The 21250-nt window shown below is 43.7% G+C and overlaps 1 protein-coding gene across 2 annotated transcripts in view; it reads right to left on the reverse strand.

The window, feature by feature from the left end:
* ACOXL (acyl-CoA oxidase like) overlaps positions 1 to 21250 on the reverse strand; it is a 337247-nt gene that overhangs the window by 160002 nt on the left and 155995 nt on the right. For both annotated transcript variants that reach the window (XM_006047013.3, XM_006047014.3), the window contains exon 11: positions 13861 to 13977. In XM_006047013.3, the coding sequence (XP_006047075.1) occupies positions 13861 to 13977 (117 nt within the window). The remainder of the gene's footprint in view (positions 1 to 13860; positions 13978 to 21250) is intronic.

A 21250-nucleotide genomic window follows, 5' to 3' on the forward strand; every position in this document is an offset into this window, starting at 1 on the left:
CCAACAGAAAGGTAAGTATAGTCAAAGCTATGGCTTTTCTAGTAGTCACATATGAATGTGAGAGTTGGATCATAAGGAAGGCTGAGTGCCAAAGAATAGATGCTTTTGAACTGTGGTGCTGGAGAAGACTCTTGAGAATCCCTCAGATAACAAGGAGATCAACCAGTCACTCCTAAAGGAAATCAACCCTGAACATTCATTGGAAGGATGGATGCTGAAGTTCTAATACTTTGGCCACCTGATGAGAAGAGCCAACTCATTGGAAAAGACCCTGATGCTGGGAAAGATTGGGGGCAAGAGGAGAGGGGGACGACAGAGGATTAGATGTTAGATAGCATCACCAACTCAATGGACAGGAATCTGAGCAAACTCCAGGAGGAGTCTGTCCTCAATGGAGGACAGAGGAGCCTGGTGTGCTGCAGTCCATGGGGTCTCAAAGAGTCAGACATGACTTAGTGACTGAACAACAACAAATTCCAGGAGGGGCTCAGGGAAGAAGGTGAGTTAGGGCACATGACAACAGGTGATGGGAGGCAAAGATGTGAGAGGTGAGTGGTGGGATGAGGGAGGAGTCTGCTGTAAGAAAGGCTGAAGCAGGAAATAGGCTGATCCAAGCCTGGGTGAAGGACTGAAGAGGCGACAGATGGGTTGGGTGTCTTAGGGGCCAGGCAGGTAAAGATGCCCCGGGTGCCACATGAGGGAGCAAGTTTCTTCCAGTGCAAAAGACAGAGTGAGCCCATGGGAGGGTCCCAGCAGGCAGGTAAGAATTCAGATTTCATCCCGGGTATGGAGCTTGTGGAGAATGGATTTGACCAGGGCCAGGCTGGATGTCGGGTGCACAGAGGCAAGAGAAGGAGCTGGCAAGATGCTGGAGACAATGAGCTTTAAGGGATTTCATAGTAGAAAGGAAAATCACCAGAATGTGATAACTGGCAGGATAGGTGTGGAAAGTTTGAGATGTCTTGGGGTAATGGCCACACAGCAACTAACAGTTATGGGCATGTATTCCCACCATGTGGGCTTCCCTGGTGGCTCAGCAGTTAAGAACCTGCCTGCCACTGCAGGAGACATGGGTTCAATCCCTGAGTTGGGAAGAACCCCTGGAGGAGGGCAGGGCAACTCACTCCATTAATCTTGCCTGGGAAATCCCACAGAAAGAGGAGTCTGGCAGGCTACAATCCATGGGGTCTCAATGAGTCAGACACGACTTAGCGACTGAACACCAACAGAAACATTCCCATCACAGTTGCTAATTACTGTCATAGTGAGTGAGAACACAGAGGTTCAGTAAGGCCCGGGTGCCAGGCGCCCACGGGCACAGCCCTGAGCCAGGATGCATGGAAGACACTGGAGCCCCGGCGTGGGAAGGGGCCCCGCCGAGGATAAGAAGTGACCCAAGGATCGGCAAGCACAGCCACAGGGAAATGGGCCACCTGTTTTCCCCAGCCATGGGGCCACCCTGGCAGGGCTGTGATGGTTCTGTTGGCTCTCAAGTCCTCAGGCCTAGAGAGGGACCTGCCACACATGTGGGGAAGAAGGGGAGAGGAGGGAGGAAGACCTGGCAGGCTCCTCAGGGGGCCCCCATCACCTGGAACAGACACTCCCATTGAGCCAGGCCCCTCCCCACTGAGTCAGCTCTGCCCAGCAGCTGAGCAGCCAGGTGGGAGATGTGTCCTGCCTCTTCTAGAGAAGCAGGTGCCAAAGGACATCAGTTCTGTCCCCTCCTTGTCAAGGCCAAGAGGACATGAGTGGAGTGGGCTGGGGGGGTGGGGGGCTTGCTAAGGCCCAAGCGGGCCCACCCCAAGGTGAAGGATTTGGGAACCAGATCCGCTTACCAACCCGCTACTGTCAAAACCCAGATGAAGCAGCAAAGCTCCATGCAGCAGGGACCACGTCTGACTCCAGCAAGACTGCCAGATTCAACAAAGAGAAGCAGAGCACGCCCAGGAAAATCTGAACTCCAGACAAACAGTGCTTAATCTTTAGTTTAAGAGCACACTCCCTGTTGCAGTCCTGGGAACACACTGAGACCTCAAAGCCGTGTGTCAGCATCTGAAGCTCAGAGTCAACTGGGAGACCGCAATTTACCTGGCAGCCCGGCTAGCAAGGGGCCGTACGACTGCTGAGGACATGGACACACGTGACACGCCCTGCAAGGAGCTGTCCCATTTCACTTCCATGACCTGCATCTTACTGTGATGTGAAGCTCTGACTCTTTGCGCTTTGATTACATTAGATGGGAAGAGAGGCAGGGCTGCTGAGCCTGGCTGGTGGGGTGTTTTCCCTGATCACCTAACTCCAGCCACATACACCCACAGGTCTGGACCCTCACAACTGTTTCTCTACACTTGAATGAAACCCAATGCATTGAACAAATGTCTAACCCATCCAACCTCAGGTTACCCAGATCCTGAAACTGCAGTCAGTTGACTGATAGAACTGTGCCCACAGAAACTGGAAGAAGGAACCTGTAACCAAGTTGTGATAACCTTACTTTTTAAAAAGAGGGGTGTTTGGGGAGACTTCCCTAATGGTCCAGTGGCTAAGACTTCACACTCACAATGCAGGGGACTCAGGTTCAATCCCTTATCAGGGAGGCAGATTCTGGGTGGCTCAGTGGTAAAGAATCCAACTGCCAATGCAGAAGATGTAGATTCGATCCCTGGGTCAGGAAGATCCCTTGGAAGAGGAAATGGCAACCCATTCTAGAATTCTTGTCTGGAAAATCCCGTGGACAGAGGACCCCGGGGGATTACAATCCCTGGGGTCACAAAGAGTCAGACATGACTGAGCACGCATGCACACACACCCTGCAGCTAAGACCTGGTGCAGCCAAACTTTAAAAATAATTTTTTTAAAAAGTAGGGTGTTGGGGAGAGGTACTTAGCATTAAACTATTTCCTTACCAGAAGGAGAAGCAATAGGGTTGGTAAATGAGAGAGAAATAGGAAAGCCAGACTTTGTCACAGAAACTCCACCTTCTTTTCAGCATTGTTTTAAAACACAGACAATCTCTCCCCACAGTTGCAGCACTTTGTCCTAGGGATTCGTTTAACCAGATTTTCAGTGGGTCCACCTCCTGCTGCTATTGGGGGACAGAGAGAAGGAAAACAAGGCAGGGAACAACAGAACCATGCTGGGGACACTGAACTAGACCAGAGGCCACTGAGGGCTCAAGGAGGTAAAGGTCATGAAAATTAGGGAGGTCCTAGGGGCAATTCCCACTCCAGTACTCTTGCCTGGAAAATCCCATGGACGGAAGGGCCTGGTGGGCTGCAGTCCATGGGGTCGCACAGAGTCAGGCACGACTGAGCGACTTCACTTTCACTTTTCACTTTCATGCATTGGAGAAGGAAATGGCAACCCACTCCAGTGTTCTTGCCTGGAGAATCCCAGGGATGGGGGAGCCTGGTGGGCTGCTGTGTATGGGGTCGCACAGAGTCGGACATGACTGAAGTGACTTAGCAGCAGCAGCAGCAGGGGCAATTAGATTGACAGTGTGGTGAGCATGTCTGATGGGTCCTGTTCAACACTACCTCACCCATGCGTGACACATGGTCCTGTGATTTTTCTATTTACCAGTTAATTTCTATTTATTGGGGCTTCCCTGGTGGCTCAGATGGTAAAGAATCAGCCTGCAATGTAGGAGACCCACGTTCAATCCCTGGGTCAGGAAGATCCTCTGGAGAAAGGAAGGGCAACCCACTCTAGTCTTCTTGCCTGGAGAATTCCATGGACAGAGGACCTGATGGGCTGCAGTCTATGGGGTCGAAAGTGTAGGACATGACTGAGTGACTAACACTCTCACTTTTACTTTTTCCCTTTCATTTATTACCTCTCGATTCTCCCTTGAAACCTAAAACTAGAACTGTGATCTCTGTTTCTCTGATGTTGGCCTTTGAGGAGTGTCTCTCTCAAAATCGAGAGAAATTTTAAGTTTTAGTAATAGTGGCAACACAGTTCTTACAAAATCAAGGTATATGATGTTTATTCAGCCACAAAAAGGAATGAAATTGAATCAACTGTAGTGACGATGGACTAGAAACAGTCATACAGAATGAAGTAAATTCGAAGGAGAAGAACAAGGATTGTATATCAGCGCATATATGGGGAATCTAGAAAAATGGTGCAAATGAACTTATTTCTAGGGCAGGAATAGAGACACAAACATAAAGAACAGATATGTGGACACAGGGGAAAGGAGAGGGTGGAACAAACTGGGCAATTAGGACTGACATTCCTACACACACTCCTGTGTGTAAAACAGATGGCTGCTAGGAACTTGCTGTGAAGCACAGGGAGCTCAGCTCGGTGCTCTGTGGCGACCTGGACGTGCAGGATGAGGGGAAGGGGAAATCCAAAAGGGACGGGACATATGCATACCTATAGGTGATTCACTTCATTGTAGAGCAGAGACTAACACAACATTGTAAAAGCAACTACACCCCAAGTAAAAATAAAGTAGAACTATTACTTTTACAATAAATAAAGAATAAAGATGGAGCTGAAGAAAAAAGAAATATGTAGATACATATAACACTTTTGTTAGATATAAAGATGGGTGTTTATATGTATATATAAACATATACACATATATACAAATATGTGTTTGTGTGTGTGTATATATATATATGTAAACTTATCAGTGTGGACTATATAGTGCCTATTTGTTATGTGGTCCAGTAACTTCTTGTGTCATGGATTTGTCAGTTGTAGATTAAGAATTTATAGACACCCTTCCCTCTTCATAATATCACAAATCCTGCTGGGCAAAAAATTCAAAGGAAAAATTTTGTTTGTCTTTGGCATGCATGCAAAACATTCTTAGGTTTCATTGTCAAGTTATTTTGATCCACCATAAATGTTCATGATAATTTAATACTGCTGCTTCTTAACTATTAGTGAAAATAATTTGCAGGTCATGCTAGGAAACTCCCTAAAAAAGTTCCTGCAGTTCTCAGCTCTGGCTGCTCATAAGAATCACCAAGGAACTTAAGAGCATAATAACTCTGGATTCCTTAGGATGTTCCCTAGATCAGGTGAATCTGAATCATGGGAATGGGTGCAGAGAGTCTGTAGTTTTTAAAAAGCACATCAGAGAACCACTGAAAACCAACCTTTGTGTCAAGAATTATCTGGCTCAGTTGAAGCAAGTCAGAAAGTGTAAGATCAAAAGGGATATGTGAGGTCTTCGAACTGTGGTGTTGGAGAAGACTCTTGAGAGTCCTTTAGACTGCAAGGAGATCAAACCAGTCCATCCTAAAGGAAATCAACCCTGAATATTCAATGGAAGGACTGATGCTGAAGCTGAAGCTCCAATACGTTACCCACCTGATTCGAAGAGCCAACTCATTGGAAAAGACCCTGATGCTCGGAAAGATTGAGGACAGGAGGAGAAGGGGACAACAGAGGATGAGATGGTTGGATGGTATCATTGACTAACCGGACATGAGTTTGAGCAAACTCCAGGAGATAGTGATAGAATGAGAGGGAAGCCTGATGTGCTGCAGTCCATGGGGTCGCAAAGAGTCAGACATGACTGAGTGACTGAACAACAACATTTTGTAGAGAGTTAGCAACAATTTCAGATGACATCAATAAGGTTAAAGAAATGTCACAGGGCTAAGATATAAAAGTACACCAGAGATTTTTGATCCCTTAATAACAGCAAGAAAGTGGATAAAATAAAAATCATATTTTCCCAAAGTGCCGTCAAAGAACAAAAGCTTCAAGGAGCCTTGATGAATAGAATTCCAGGGAGGGATCAGCACTTTTTAGTAGACTGGACATTGTATACAAAAGAATCAGAAAACTTGAAGACAGATCCATGGACATTATCCAAATTGAAGTATAAAGAAAAAAAAGAACATAACTTCAGTGACATGTAGGACAGTATGAAGCAGGTTAACATCTGTGTAGAGGGAAAGAAAGAAAGAGGCAGAAGAAATATTTAAAGAAATAATGGCCAAAATATTTCCAAATTTGATGAGAAACTTCAACCCACAGATCCCAGAGGCTCTACAAACTCCAAACAGCACAGACATACGAAACCACAAAACCACACCTCGGCCAACATAATCAAACCCTGAAAATCAAAGAACAAGAGAAACTCTTAAAAGCAGTTAAAGTGGGAATATACTGCGAATACAGGAAAACAGACAGAAAAATGACGGCTGTTTTTTCATGAGAATCAAGAAATCAAGAAGCCTATAGAACACAGAGGGGTGGGATGGTGGGGTGTGAGCAAGGCCCAGGAGGGAAGGGAAATATGTATACATATGGCTGATTCATGTTGTTGTACAGCAGAAACTAACACAACATTGTAAAGCAATTGTACTTCAACTTAAATAAATAAAATGGAAAAAAAAATGAGCCTATACAGTGACATTGTTAAGATGCTCAAAGAAAAATAAACTATCAACCCAGAATTCTGGGTATACTGCTAATGTCTTTTAAAAAAAAAAAAAAAAGGAGAAATAAAGACTTTCTCCAAAAAAATGGGTGAATTCATTGCTAGCAGACCTATTTTACAAGAAATGTTAGAAATTCTTCAGGCAGAACAAATATGGTATCAATTAGAAATTTGGATCTACACAAGCAAATTAACAATGTTGGCAACTGAATAAAGAAAGGTAAAAAAAAATCTATTTTACTTATTTTTAATTGCTCTAAAACATGACTATGTATAAGAACATCAGGAGCAATGCACTGCATATTTGCAGCATATTTTAAAGTAAATTATGTGACAACAATGGCAGAAAAAGGATGCAAGGGAGGAATTGGGAATACACTGTTTAAGGTCCTTACACTACAGGGGAGGCAAGATAATAGTTTAATGTAGACTCTAATTCACTAAAGATGTGTACTATAAACCCTGGGTCAACAATTAAAATATTTTCAAAAGAAGTATAAATAATGTCAATCAAGGAGATAAAATGGAATAATAAGCAATATTCATTCAAAAAGTAACAAAAAAACAGATGGAAAAAACAGAATCAGCTGTCTACTAATCCAAACATATCAACAATCACTTTAAATGCAATTGGTCTAAACACAACAGCTAAAAGTCAGAGATTTTCAAGTTAGATTTAAAAAAAATAATCAAGACTAACTATCCTCTGTTTTATAAAGAAACCCACTTCAAATGGATATTCAGGTTAAAAACAAATGTATGATAGAGATGTGCCATGAAACACTAAGTCAAAGGAGCATGGAGTAGCTGTGATATATTAACATGACAAAATAGACTTCAGGACAAGGACTGTCCTCAAGGATTAAGAGAAACATTACATGATGATAAAGGGATCAACTGTCCAAGAAAATACAATAATCCTTATATGTATATGCATCTTAAAAATGGCAAAATACTAAAGACAAAAACTAATAAAACTGAAAGAAGAAATAGGCAAATCTGTATAGTTCTCTTAGAACAAGAGGCAGAAAATCAGTAAGGATATGCATGGTCTGCAGAGCACAATAAACCAGCTTAACCTAACTGACACTTATAGAACCACCCTCCCAACTATAACAGAAGACATAGTCTTCACAACGTGGAACTTATTAGATCTGCAGTGTGTGTTCTGGGCCTTAAGTTTGAAAGAACAGAATCTTTCATAAGATATTCTTCTACTAGAAGTACCATGACAGCACTTCTGAATAAGCACAGAAGTCAAAGCAGAAGTTCTGAATGAATGAGAGTGAACACGGAAATAGTGCACATCAAAAGCAGAGGGTGTAGCCAAAGTGAGGCTTACAGGAAAAGTTTTGTACTAAATGATTAGGCAAGAAGCAAGGTCCCAAAGCCTTGGGAGAGAGAGAGAGAACAAATTAACCTTACGAGAGAGAGAACAAATTAAAGCAGAACAGACAGAAGGAAAGAAATAATCAACATTGATCAGATCAGTCGCTCAGTCGTGTCCGACTCTTTGCGACCCCATGAATCGCAGCACGCCAGGCCTCCCTGTCCATCACCAACTCCCAGAGTTCACTCAGACTCACATCCATCGAGTCAGTGATGCCATCCAGCCATCTCATCCTCTGTCGTCCCCTTCTCCTCCTGCCCCCAATCCCTCCCAGCATCAGAGTCTTTTCCAGTGAGTCAACTCTTTGCATGAGGTGGCCAAAGTACTGGAGTTTCAGCTTTAGCATCATTCCTTCCAAAGAAATCCCGGGGCTGATCTCCTTCAGAATGGACTGGTTGGATCTCCTTGCAGTCCAAGGGACTCTCAAGAGTCTTCTCCAACACCACAGTTCAAAAGCATCAATTCTTCGGCGTTCAGCCTTCTTCACAGTCCAACCCTCACATCCATACATGACCACAGGAAAAACCATAGCCTTGACTAGACGAACCTTTGTTGGCAAAGTAATGTCTCTGCTTTTGAATATGCTATCTAGGATCAACATTGAAGCAGATACCAATAAAATTGAAAGCAGAAAAACAATAGAGAAAATCAATTGCATTCAATCTGTTTTTTGAAAAAACAGTGTAATTGATAAACCTATGCAACTGATGAAGGGGAGAGAAAGACAGAGAGAGAGAACAAAATATCAGGAATGTATATGTCAATCCTAATCTCCCAATTCCTCAAAACCCCCGGTTCCTTCTTGGTATTCATACATTTGTTCTCTACATCTGTGTCTCTATTTCTGCTTTGCAAATACACTATTGATACTGTATATAAGATATATATAAAGCTATATATATATATATCAGCTCAGTTCAGTCGCTCAGTCATGTCCAACTCTTTGTGACCCCATGGACTACAGCACGCCAGGCCTCCCTGTCCATCACCAACTCCCGGAGTTTACTTAAACTCATGTCCATTGAGTCGGGACACCATCCAACCATCTCATCCTCTGTCGTCCCCCTCTCCTGCTGCCTTCAGTCTTTCCCAGCATCAGGGTCTTTTCCAATGAGTCCGTTCTTCACATCAGGCGGCCAGAGTAGTGGAGTTTCAGCTTCACCATCAGTGCTGAATATTCAATGAGTATTCAGGGCTGATCTCCTTTAGGACGGACTGGTTGGATCTCCTTGCAGTCCAAGGGACTCTCAAGAGTCTTCTCCAACACTACTGTTCAAAAGCATCCATTCTTCAGTGCTCAGCTTTCTTTATAGTCCAACCCTCACATCTATACATGACTACTGGAAAAACCATAGCCTTGACTAGATGGACCTTTGTTGGCAAAGTAATGTCTCTGCTTTTTAATAAGCTGTCTAAGTTGGTCATAACTTTTCTTCCAAGGAGCAAGTGTCTTTATTTCATGGCTGCAGTTACCATCTGCAGTGATATAATTATACATAAATATAATATATAAATAGATACAAATTAGTTACATAAATATATAATATAAATATGTATTTATCATATGTGTATTTTAGTTATATAAATATATACATATGTATATATGTATATACACATGTATATATTTTATATAATTAATTAAAATGCTTGTTTTAATTAGTTGTATAAGTTTTTACATTATAAATATGCATGTATGTATATAAAATATACATATATAAATATGTATATATTTATATAACTAATTAAAACATGCTGTATAACACATGGCATTGAACTCTACTCGACGCTGAGGGGATAGATGTATTTGCATGACGAATTCATTTTGCTGTACAGTAGAAACCAACACAACATTGTAAAGCAACTATATTCCAACAGAAATCCATTTCAAAAAGCAAAATCAAATACCAAAAAGAAAAATCAGGAATGAAAGAGAGAAGTCACTGCTGATTCCACAGGTATTAGAAGGATGACAAAGGAATAGCAAAACCAGCCCTATTGCTATAGATTGGCAAATTAGATGAAATAAATAAATCCATTCAAGAAGAAACAGGTAATCTGAAGAATCCCATATATATTAAAATCTACAAATAAGATTATAGATCAACATACTAAAGTAATTCCTATATACTAGAAATAAACAAGTGCCAGCAAAGAAAAGTAAAACGCTTAAGTATAAACATAACAAAATATGTCCAGAATCTGTATATTGAAAACTACAAAATACTGGAGTAGAAATCTAAGAATAATTTTTAAAATGGAGAGATAACCCAGTGTTCATCAACTGGAAGTCTCAACATGAAGTTAAGTCTCCCCAATTTGATCTATAGATTCAACACAATCTCAAGCAAAATGTCAGCTATCTTGCAGATATTTACTAGATGATTCTAACATGTGTACAAAAAGGCAAAAAGCATTAAGAGCCAAAACAATCCTGAGAAAGAAAAACTCACATTACCCAATCCCAAGACAAATTAAGCAGCACTGTTTATAATAGCCAGGACATGGAAGCAACCTAGATGTCCATCAGCAGATGAATGGATAAGAAAGCTGTGGTACATATACACAATGGAGTATTACTCAGCCATTAAAAAGAATACATTTGAATCAGTTCTAATGAGGTGGATGAAACTGGAGCCTATTATATAGAGTGAAGTAAGCCAGAAAGAAAAACACCGATACAGTATACTAACGCATATATGGGCTCCAAAATCACTGCAGATGGTGACTGCAGCCATGAAATTAACAGACGCTTACTCCTTGGAAGGAAAGTTATGACCAACCTAGATAGCATATTCAAAAGCAGAGACATTACTTTGACAACAAGGGTTCGTCTAGTCAAGGCTATGGTTTTTCCTGTGGTCATGTATGGATGTGAGGGTTGGACTGTGAAGAAGGCTGAGCACTGAAGAATGGATGCTTTTGAACTGTGGTGTTGGAGAAGACTCTTGAGAGTCCCTTGGACTGCAAGGAGATCCAACCAGTCCATTCTGAAGGAGATCAGCCCCGGGATTTCTTTGGAAGGAATGATGCTAAAGCTGAAACTGCAGTACTTTGGCCACCTCATGCAAAGAGTTGACTCATTGGAAAAGACTCTGATGCTGGGAGGGATTGGGGGCAAGAGGAGAAGGGGACAACAGAGGATGAGATGGCTGGATGGCATCACTGACTTGATGGACGTGAGTCTCAGTGAACTCCGGGAGTTGGTGATGGACAGGGAGGCCTGGCGTGCTGCGATTCATGGGGTCGCAAAGAGTCGGACACGACTGAGGGACTGATCTGATCTGATCTGATCTGAATGCATATATGGAATTTAGAAAGATGGTAACAATAACCCTGCATATGAGACCGCAAAAGAGACACTGATGTATAGAACAGTCTTTTGGACTCTGTGGGAGAGGCAGAGGGTGGGATGATTTGGGAGAATGGCATTGAAACATGTGTAATATCATATACGAAATGAGTTGCCAGTCCAGGTTCGATGCATGATACTGGATGCTTGGGGCTGGTGCACTGGGACGACCCAGAGGGATGGTATGGGGAGGGAGGAGGGAGGAGGGTTCAGGATGGGGAACACATGTATATCTGTGGTGGATTCATTTTGATATATGGCAAAACCAATACAATATTGTAAAGTTAAAAAATAAAATTTAAAAAATGAGTCATAGGAATCTGAAAAAAAAAATTAAAGCTATTAAATCAAATCAAAATTAAAACTATTGCTCTGATCAAGACACTTTTTTAAGAGGATAAAAAGAAAAGTGACAGACAAGGAGAAAACACTTACAAATCACATATATGATATCAAAGACTCTATCCAGAATATATAAGAAACACTGATACTCAACAATAAAAAAATAAACACCCCAATTTAAAAGTGGGTAAAAGAACTGAACAGATACTCCACTGAAGAAAATATACAGATAGCAAACAAGCACAGGAAAAGATGCTCAACATCATTTCGCTCAGTCGTGTCCAACTCTTTGTGAACCCATGGACTACACAGTCCATGGAATTCTCCAGGCCAGAGTCCTGGAGTGGGTAGCCTAGAGATCCCTTCTCCAGGGGATCTTCTGGACCCAGGAATCAAACTGGTGTCTCCTGAATTGCAGGTGGATTCTTTACCAACTTAACTATCAGGGAAGTCCATTATTTACTAGGGTAATAAAATTATACCTGTTAGACAAAAAAATTAAAACAAAACAAGACAAAACCTTAAAATAACAACGGCTAGCAAGGATGCAGAGCAACTGAAACACGCATACATTGCATAAGAGAGTATCAAATGGTACTAACTTTCTGAAAAACTGGTAATTTCTTATATAGTTAGACATATACCTACTCATTACCCAGGGATCAAACCCACATCTCTTGTGTCTCCTGCACTGCAGGCAGATTCTTTACCACCGAGCCACAGTCTCAGGCAAATCCCTGAATTTCTGATGCTCACAATGTGGTGATGACGTACAACTGCCCAGACAACATCTAGGGCTTGTGAGACATAGATAAGAGCCAGCTGTAGAGTGTGAAGTTCCCCGTGACTTGACAGCACGATTACTGCTCTTTTATTCAATAGTGATGCCCCCAGCCCCCTGCAAATACACCAGTGTGCACACCTTGACCTAGTTTTGAAAATAGTAGTATAAACAGAACCTTCTTTGGAGGTAGAAAAATTGTAATGGGTTGAGTCTGTTTCTTTCAGAAACTCCGGAGAACATCAGTCTGAGTCTTCCCAAATTCGTCATGGCTCCTGTTCATCACGATACACAGACTATCAAGATTCAGATGTCAGGTTTAACCTGACACTAGAGTTTAACCACAGGCTTTTTTGTGTTTGCAGTTAAAAGTGCTGCTGTTGTTCAGTCACTAAGCTGCGTTTGGCTCTCTGTGACCCCATGGACTGAAGCATGCCAGGCCTCTCTGTCCCTCACCATCTCCTGAAGTTTGCCCAAGTTCATGTCCATTGAATCAGTGATGCCATCCAACCATCTCATCCTCTGTCATCCCCGTCTCCTCCTGCCCTCCATCTTTCCCAGCATCAGGGTCTTTTCCAATGAGTCAGCTCCTCACATCAGGTGGCCAAAGGATTGAGCTTCAGCTTCAACATCAGTCCTTCCAATGAATATTCAGGGCTGATTTTCTTTAGGATTGACTGATTTGATCTCATAGCTGTCCAAGAGACTCTTAGGAGTCTTCTCAGTTACAAGTAAGCTTTTTAAAATAATAAAATTTTTTGTTTATTTTTTTAATTTAAATTTATTTATTTTAATTGGAGGGTAATTACTTTACAATATTGTATTGGTTTTGCCATACATCAACATGAATCCGCCACAGGTGTACACATGTTCCCCATCCTGAACTCCCCTCCCACCTCCCTCCCCGTATTATCCCTCTGGGTCATCCCAGTGCACCAGCCCCAAGCATCCTGTATCTAACCTGGACTGGCGATTTGTTTCTTATATGATATTATACATGTTTCAATGCCATTCTCCCAAATCATCCCACCCTCTCCCTCTCCCACAGAGTCCAAAAGACTGTTCTATACATCTGTGTCTCTTTTGCTGTCTCGCATACAAGGTCATTGTTACCATCTTTCTAAATTCCATATATATGTGTTAGCATACTGTATTGGTGTTTTTCTTTCTGGCTTACTTCACTCTGTATAATAGGCTCCAGTTTCATCCACCTCATTAGAACTGATTCAAATGTATTCTTTTCAATGGCTAAGTAATGCTCCATTCTGTATATGTACCACAGCTTTCTTATCCATTCATCTGCTGATGGACATCTAGGTTGCCTCCATGTCCTGGTTATTATAAACAGTGCTTCGATGAACATTGGGGTACACGTGTCTCTTTCAGTTCTGGTTTCCTCAGTGTGTATGCCCAGCAGTGGGATTTCTGGGTCATAAGGCAGTTCTATTTCCAGTTTTTTAAGGAAAAAATAAAATTTTTAAGAAAAAAGGAAAAAAAGTAAAGCCTCTGCCTACGTCTCCTGTCCCACCTATTAATGAAACCACAGACTCACTTGGAGACAGGGCAAACCCCTGGAGCCATCTCACCTGCTGGCGAAGGTCAGGGCCAAGGCAGTGGCCAGATGAGGCATCAGCCGCAGGGTCTGCGTTTGGTGCTCAATAATCTTGACCTCTTCCCTGGCTTTGGGTCCAAACTGCCTCCGGCTAGAGAGAAGCAAACAAATACAACTTTACCGAAATCTAACAGGCAACATCACCCCCAAACACTCATTTGCCTTTAAATAATTCAGAATTGATGTTTTCTAACATGGTGCTGGAAAAGACCTTGGACAGCAAGAAGATCAAATAATCACTGTATATTCATTGGAAGGACTGATGCTGAAGCTCCAAAACTTTGGCCACCTGATGCAAAGAGATGACATGTTAGAAAAAATCCTGATGCTGGGAAAGACTGAAGGCATGAGAAGGGGGGCAACAAAGGATGAGATGGTTGGATGGCATCACCAACTCAATGGACATGAGTTTAAGCAAACTCAGGGAGATAATAAAGGTGTGTTGCAGTCCATGGGGTTACAAAGAGTCAGACATGGCCAAGCAACTGAACAGCAACTTCAGATAACAGAATGCCTGAGTCTTCTAAAACAGAGCTAAGATAATAAGATATCAAGAGTTTCTGAAGACAGTCCAACAAAAAGCTTTTCACCTCCTCTGGAAATTAACCTTCCCGCCATTGAAATTTTTACAGCAAAGTTATCTATTTAATACACAGAGTAATTTTTACACCTTAATATTTACATGGCATTTTATAGTTCCCAGTGCCTTGTGATCATTAATTATTCAGTTTTACTAAGTTTCTGACATACCCTAGAACATATTTCAAAAGGACTCAATGAGGAGGCAGCGAACTCTGGTGCTTCTGTCAGATTCGCAGGCAGGTCATTATTTCAGCCCACTGCATCCCCCCTGGAGTTTCTCATGGGAAAGGCGATCTCTCCATCCTGCCTTAAACCCTGTGCACTGTGCACAGCACTGCCTCTCCCTCTCTCTTTTTATAACTTTTTTTTTGAGTCTTTATCGAATTTGTTACAATATTGCTGGTTTTATGTTTTGGTTCCTGTGGGATCTTAGCTCCTCAAGCAGGGAGCGAACCCTCACCCCCTGCACTGCAAGGAGAAGTTTTAACCACTGGACCACCAGGGAAGCCCTGGCTGCCTTTCTCTCTGATGCAGCTATGCAGGGGTGAACAGAGGCCCTGCTTCAAGCTGCTTGTAAAGTGGGGTAGGATGGTCCCCAGACATCGCCCAGCAATTAATCATACAGAATCCCATGGCTGCATACGGCAAGAGCCTAGCTTGTCGAGATCACCCCCTGCTCCATGCAAACTGATGCTCTACAATCTGGGCTTGGCAGCCTCCTGTCTGTGGACAATCCCAACTTTAATGTTATTTTTGAAACCTCTCACACACATACACGTGCACACATGCACACAAACCTGTGCACACATACACAGGCACGCTCACGCGAGGTCGTCCGACGGGCAGCCTGCTGCGGCACCAGTGCAATGAAGCTGCCCGTCAGTTGCTGCTGCTGTTAGTCACTCAGTCACGTCCCGCTCTTTGTGACCCCACGGACTGTTCCCTGCTAGGTCCCTCTGTCCATGGGATTCTCCAGGCAAGAGAGAAAACGGCAAATTTTTAAAATTTTATATTTGACCTTTTTTATTATAATTTCATGCTTTAATATTATTCCCAGGGACTTCCCCGGTGGTCCAGTGGCTAAGACTCGCTACTCCCAACGCAGGAGACCAGGGGTCAATCCCTGGTCAGGGAACTAAATCCCGCATGCCACAACTAAAACATCTTTCATGTGGCAACAAAGATCCAAGCTCCTGTATGCCACAACCAAGACCCACACAACCAAAAAAAAAATATTACATAATAATAATACTGCTACTATTTGTAATTAAAAGAAGGGCACTATGATCTTTTTAGTTCACAAGGCACCTAGAATTTAGAACCTGACCATGTCGTATGGGTATGAGGCAGTGAAAACAGACCCAACACAGGCACACATGGACCCACTGTGAGCGCAGGTTCATTTCCTATGAGCAGAGCTTCCCCAGTCTAACCATCCGCAGATGGTTGTCCGAGGAACATGACCCTGCCCTTTGCCCATGCCCTCCATCCATCCCGACCACAACAGGGCACAGTGCCAAACGAGCCTGACAGTCTGTAGGACAACAGCTTTGGCTGGATCATTTTGAAACCAATAAGTCAGTCATAGACCAAAAAATGGTACCAATGTAATGTCAGGTTATTCTACAAACTCCATTTGTCCCCACTCCTTTAACTGGCTAGAATTAAACATTTAACAGTATGGATAAAATCATATCACATTAGAATGTATGATCTGTCATTAACTTTTGGGGATATTACACATATTGCTAGATACCTAACCAATTTCCTTAAACTTATATTTTATTCAATATAAAATATTAAACTAGGGCTTCCCTCATGGCTCAGTGGTAAAGAAACGGCCTGCCAATGCAAGAGATGCGCGTTCGATCTGTGGGTTGGGAAGATCCCTGGAGAAGGAAATGGCAACCCACTCCAGTATTCTTGCCTGGAAAATCCCACAGAGGAGCCTGGCGCGCTACAGTCCACGGAGCTGCAAAAGAGTGAGACACAACTGAGTGACTGAACAACAACCATTTTAAAACAGCACCCGTGGCTAGACTCACAGCTCACCGAGGGCAGGCCTGTTGTTTTCGGGTGTCCCAGCCTGGCCAGGTGTGAGTGGGTGGGAAAGACTGAAAGCGAGGTGACAGATGATGAAGGTCCTGCCATCTCCCAGCAGCAACACACCTGACTCCTCCACTTCTCATCCCTCCGTGTCTCCTTGGAATGTTTGCTTTTTCACAGATGTTCTGATAAAAGCCCAGCTGGGAGACACTGGAGTACTGGGTGGGAAGTAAGCACTTATGATTGTGATGGGGGAAGCAAATAAAATGAGTAATCTACTTTGTCCTTATGCCCAAGAGCCCACCCTCTGCCGGTTTGGGGTTGGGTTTTCTTCTAAGGACAAGAAAAGAAGAAATGAGGGACTTCCCTGGTGGTCCAGTGGCTAAGACTCCAAGCTCCCAATGCAGGGGGCCTGGATTTGATCCCTGGTTGGGAACTAGATCCCACATGCCGCAACTAACAGTTCAAATGACTCAACGAAAAAGATCCTGCATGTTGCAACGAAGATGGGATTCCGTGTGCCCCATCTAAGACCTGGTACAGTCAAATAAATAAATATTTTTTAAAAAAAAGAAGGAAAGAAATGAGTAGGTGGAAAGCAGGCAGCACCCATAGTCTTTCCTTCCCTTTCTCTGGCCCAAGACACTGATAGTCCTCCCATGCACTGAGCCAGGACGTTCTCACTGGCATCTCATCCGTCACACGTGCTCTGTGGTTGCTCCAGGTGAAAAGATGACACTCAAAGCTAACAATTCTTCTCCTGCCCAGAGATGCAGCCAGAGTCATCCCTGAGATCACCACCATCAAACCCAGAGCCAGGAGCCTGGCTCCAACACAGGCAGCAGAGAGAGGTGGCCTCAAGACTTTGCGCTCTGAGAGGGCTTAGCGGGAGCAGGAGCCCTGCCTGCCACCCTGCCTCAGGCCCCAGTCTACCTCACAGAGGGCCATGAGGGTCCAGGCTCGTCCTCTGGTTGCCAGCATCCTTGGCACACTGCGCTGAACACGGCTCACCAGACCAGAATCCCTGCAGCTGGCCAGAAATTACTGCCTGCCAGACATTGTTATTCTTCCAGTTTATGATCTATATGGACATAAAATTCTTCCTATCCTTTTCCTCCACTGGTTTACTATTTTTCTTTAAAAAGCCAGGTAAAGGCTATATTTTTCTCCATAAATATAATTTTATTTCAGGGTCAGAAAACAACCCCAAAGTCACTGAGCTCAAATGTTTCATGGTCTTTAAAAAAGAGTGTGCATCACAGTATCCATGTGAGAGGGCTGTGAATGATGCCATTTAAAATGATAGATTGGAAAAGCTATTTCTGGCTTCCAGCGACTCATAAGGACTGGAGGAAACATTTATTTGGGGGTTGTTTTATTCCATTCCCACTCAATTTTGAGCACAGCCGCTTAAAGCAACATTCATGGGAAGTGACACAGCTATTAATCACCCACGCAGCTACTACACGAGCAGCCTCTGGGGAGACACAGGCTGCCCGCCTCCCCAGCGCTCCCTCTGGTCTCTTCTCCCAGAGGAGGCCAGTGACCTACTAAAAACATAATTGCTTTGCAGGTTTCCTGCTTCTGGAGCATCATTGCATCAGCCTGCTCTGAATGACAGCCGGTCATACTGGAAGAAAGAGAGGAGTTCTACAGCTGGCCCCTTGTCCTTCATCCTGAGACTTCTGGGGGTGCAAGCTGGTTCACACCCCTACTGCCAGGGGACAGACCCCTGCTTCTCGGCTGTCAAAGGCGGACCTCTGCGGACAAAAGCTGGGCAGATTCCTGAGGCCCAGCCTCACTCCCTGTGGCTACCCACCCTTGTTTAATAACTCAGCCACAGACAGGATTCAAGGTAGCCTGTGAGTGTTCCACAGGTGACCACTGTGCCCCATTTGGCCCCAGTGGAGACCCCAGCCTCTCAGAGAGCCCACAGCCCATCTGACTCTGTTTCTTTCCTTCTTTCTGATGTTCCTGAACATAGGAACCCAGAGGGAAAATATGTTTACAAAGCAGGACATTTTTTTTTATTTTCATTAGAACATAGTTGATTTACAATGTTGAGTTACTTTCTGCTGTACAACAGAGTGAATCAGTTATACATTTACATACATCCACTCTTTTTTAGATTCTTGTCCCATATAGGTCATTACAGAGTACTGAGAAGAGTTCCCAAAGCAGGATATTTTAATAGCACCAGTTGGACCTGGCAGATTGAGTTCAACTGGCTGACCAGGATGTGAAAACCTGGCTACATTTTTTTTAAAGATTTTTTTGATGTGGACCATTTTCAAAGTCTTTATTGAATTTTTTACAATATACTGCTTCTGTTTATGTTCTAGCTTTCTGGCCACGAGGTATATGGGATCTTAGCTCCCAGATCAGGGATCAAACCCATACCCTCTTGCATTGGAGGGGGATGTCTTAACCACCAGACTACCAGGGAAGTCCCTAAACCCAGCAACTTTTTATCCAGTAATGCGTGAAACAGATGCTGGACTCCCAGCCCCAAACTTCACCAGACCCAACCCCACGCCGGTGTCAAGTTTGGGATCATGAAAGGGTTCAGACTGCACACAACTCTCACTGGTTTTTGTTTTTTGTGTGTGTTTTTTTTATAAGATGAGCATTTAGTAGTTTGCCTGGGAGCTCTGACAAAGCAATCCTGCCTTGAAATATCAGCCTCTCCATGAGACCTCCACCATGTTTTAGGTGTCATTCTTTAAATGGTCAATTTTCAAATCCATCTGTAGGAGAGATGGAAAGGTGCATATATGTAGTCTATAAGTAAGTGCCTCTTTACTATTAGCCTGCGCTTGTTATTGTTTAGTCACCAAGTCATGTCTGACTCTTGCCCACCAGGCTCCCCTGTCCATGGAATTTTCCAGGCAAGAATACTGGAATGGGTTGCCATTTCCTTCTACAGGAGATTTTCCCCACCCAGGGATCAAACCCATGTCTCCTGCATTGGTGAGTTCTTTCCCACCGAGCCATAGGGAAGCCCCAATAGTAGCCTTGGTTGTGATTAAATATGTAACATGGTCCCAAAGAAGAGTTCTCCAAGTGCCCATCCAATCCTGTAGAGCTCCCAGTGAATACCTTTTGCACCCTCCAGACACCTTTTTCCTCACACTTTTTAGCAGGCTTTTTATTCAACCAGAGAAAAAAACAGGTGATCCTCAATGGTTATGATGGGGTCAGTGACAATGACCATTTTTAAACACAAGAATGTTTCAGATACAGAAAAAATGAGGGCACTTAGGTATTAGGGTCCAAAGGTCTATAGAGAGGGATCACCATCCTAAGGGCACAAACACAGACTCTAGAGTCCAAGTTTTCTTGCCGGAAACTGCAGAGATAAAGAGCTTTCGCTGTTACTTTTTTTCAGTTTCTCAAAGGTTACATCAAATCAAGACCCAGGAATTTAAAGACCCTCTCCAATAGGAAACCCATGGGTCTGAAGTCATGGGCCACCCTAGTCTGGTGGGAACTGACATTCTGCTGTCGTAGGCTGCAAAGTCTGTGCACCCCGTCCACCAGCACTGGGAGCGCAGCACCCAGGGGAGCAGGCTGAAGAACCACACGGGCTTGGAATCAGGCCACTTTTTCCCATCCGCAGATGGACGACCCCAGTGGAGACCCCCGCATCCCTTTCAGATAAGAGGCCACACAAGGCAGAGCAACGCTATGACTCTGCCTCCATGTTTCTGCTGTGTATGCCGTTTCTATGACGGGCTGTAGCCATAGTAACCCTCACTGTGAAGGAGCAGGGACAGCCGGGCCTGGGTCGCCCTGGATCTGAAGGCTGACCACCTCCCACTTCTTCTCTGAGGGCTTAAGTACATCAGCAAAAGGGGTCCGACCCAACACACTGGAGCTCACACCCCTTCACAATAAACCCCAGAGAACCTGGTTCCCTCTCTCTGAGTTTGTGTTCATTGTCTTCTGGTGTCTCCCGCTGCCCCCGGGGAGGCCATCGTGGGACAAAGTCAACATCACGTCATCCCAGGCATCACAGGAGGGGAGGTCGGACACAGGGTTAAAACCCAGGCTTTGAATCAGACTGGTTTTCATACAGACTCTTGACACTTACCATTTTCTACTGAATGACTTAGACAGACTGACTGAACTTTGGGTTCTTCAGGACTGACGGTGACAGTGAGGAGGAAGGGAGACCCTGCCTCTGACACATAGTAGGTGTTCAAGGCGTGGCAGGTGTTATCACCAGGGTCACTACTGCTACCCCAGGTTCCTAGGATTACCTCCATTCTATTCCTCCTTGATCTGGGAAAGCCATGTAAAAATTTCCTCAAAGAAACACTCTCTTTTTTCTTTCACTCAAACAAAGCACTCATCTATTCCGCATCAGTAAAACTGCTGTAAAAAAGATTTTCAGGGTGAAGAGGAAAGTCTCCACTCAACACTGAATTAAAGATAATGAAATTTCTGACAGAGAAGAAAGCAAACTGTCAACTAATATGCTAGAAAAAATTGTGTGTGTGTGTGTGTTGGAAAGCACGTGAACCGTTCGGAAAGCACCTGCCCTTCTTATGCATCCAAGAACACCAGCTAACTTTCTTCTTCCCAAATTCAAGGGAGGGACAAGATGGACAAAATAAAGCCAGAGAAGGTGATGTGGGCAGAGCCCTCCTTCACAGCATGTTGCCATGGAAGCAGCAGAGTCTTTCCAGAGACAATCAGCCTACCCTCGAGAGGAACCTAAATGTTATTCAGGT

The sequence above is a fragment of the Bubalus bubalis genome, chromosome 12, assembly GCF_019923935.1.
Source record: "Bubalus bubalis isolate 160015118507 breed Murrah chromosome 12, NDDB_SH_1, whole genome shotgun sequence".
NCBI lineage: Eukaryota > Metazoa > Chordata > Mammalia > Artiodactyla > Bovidae > Bubalus > Bubalus bubalis.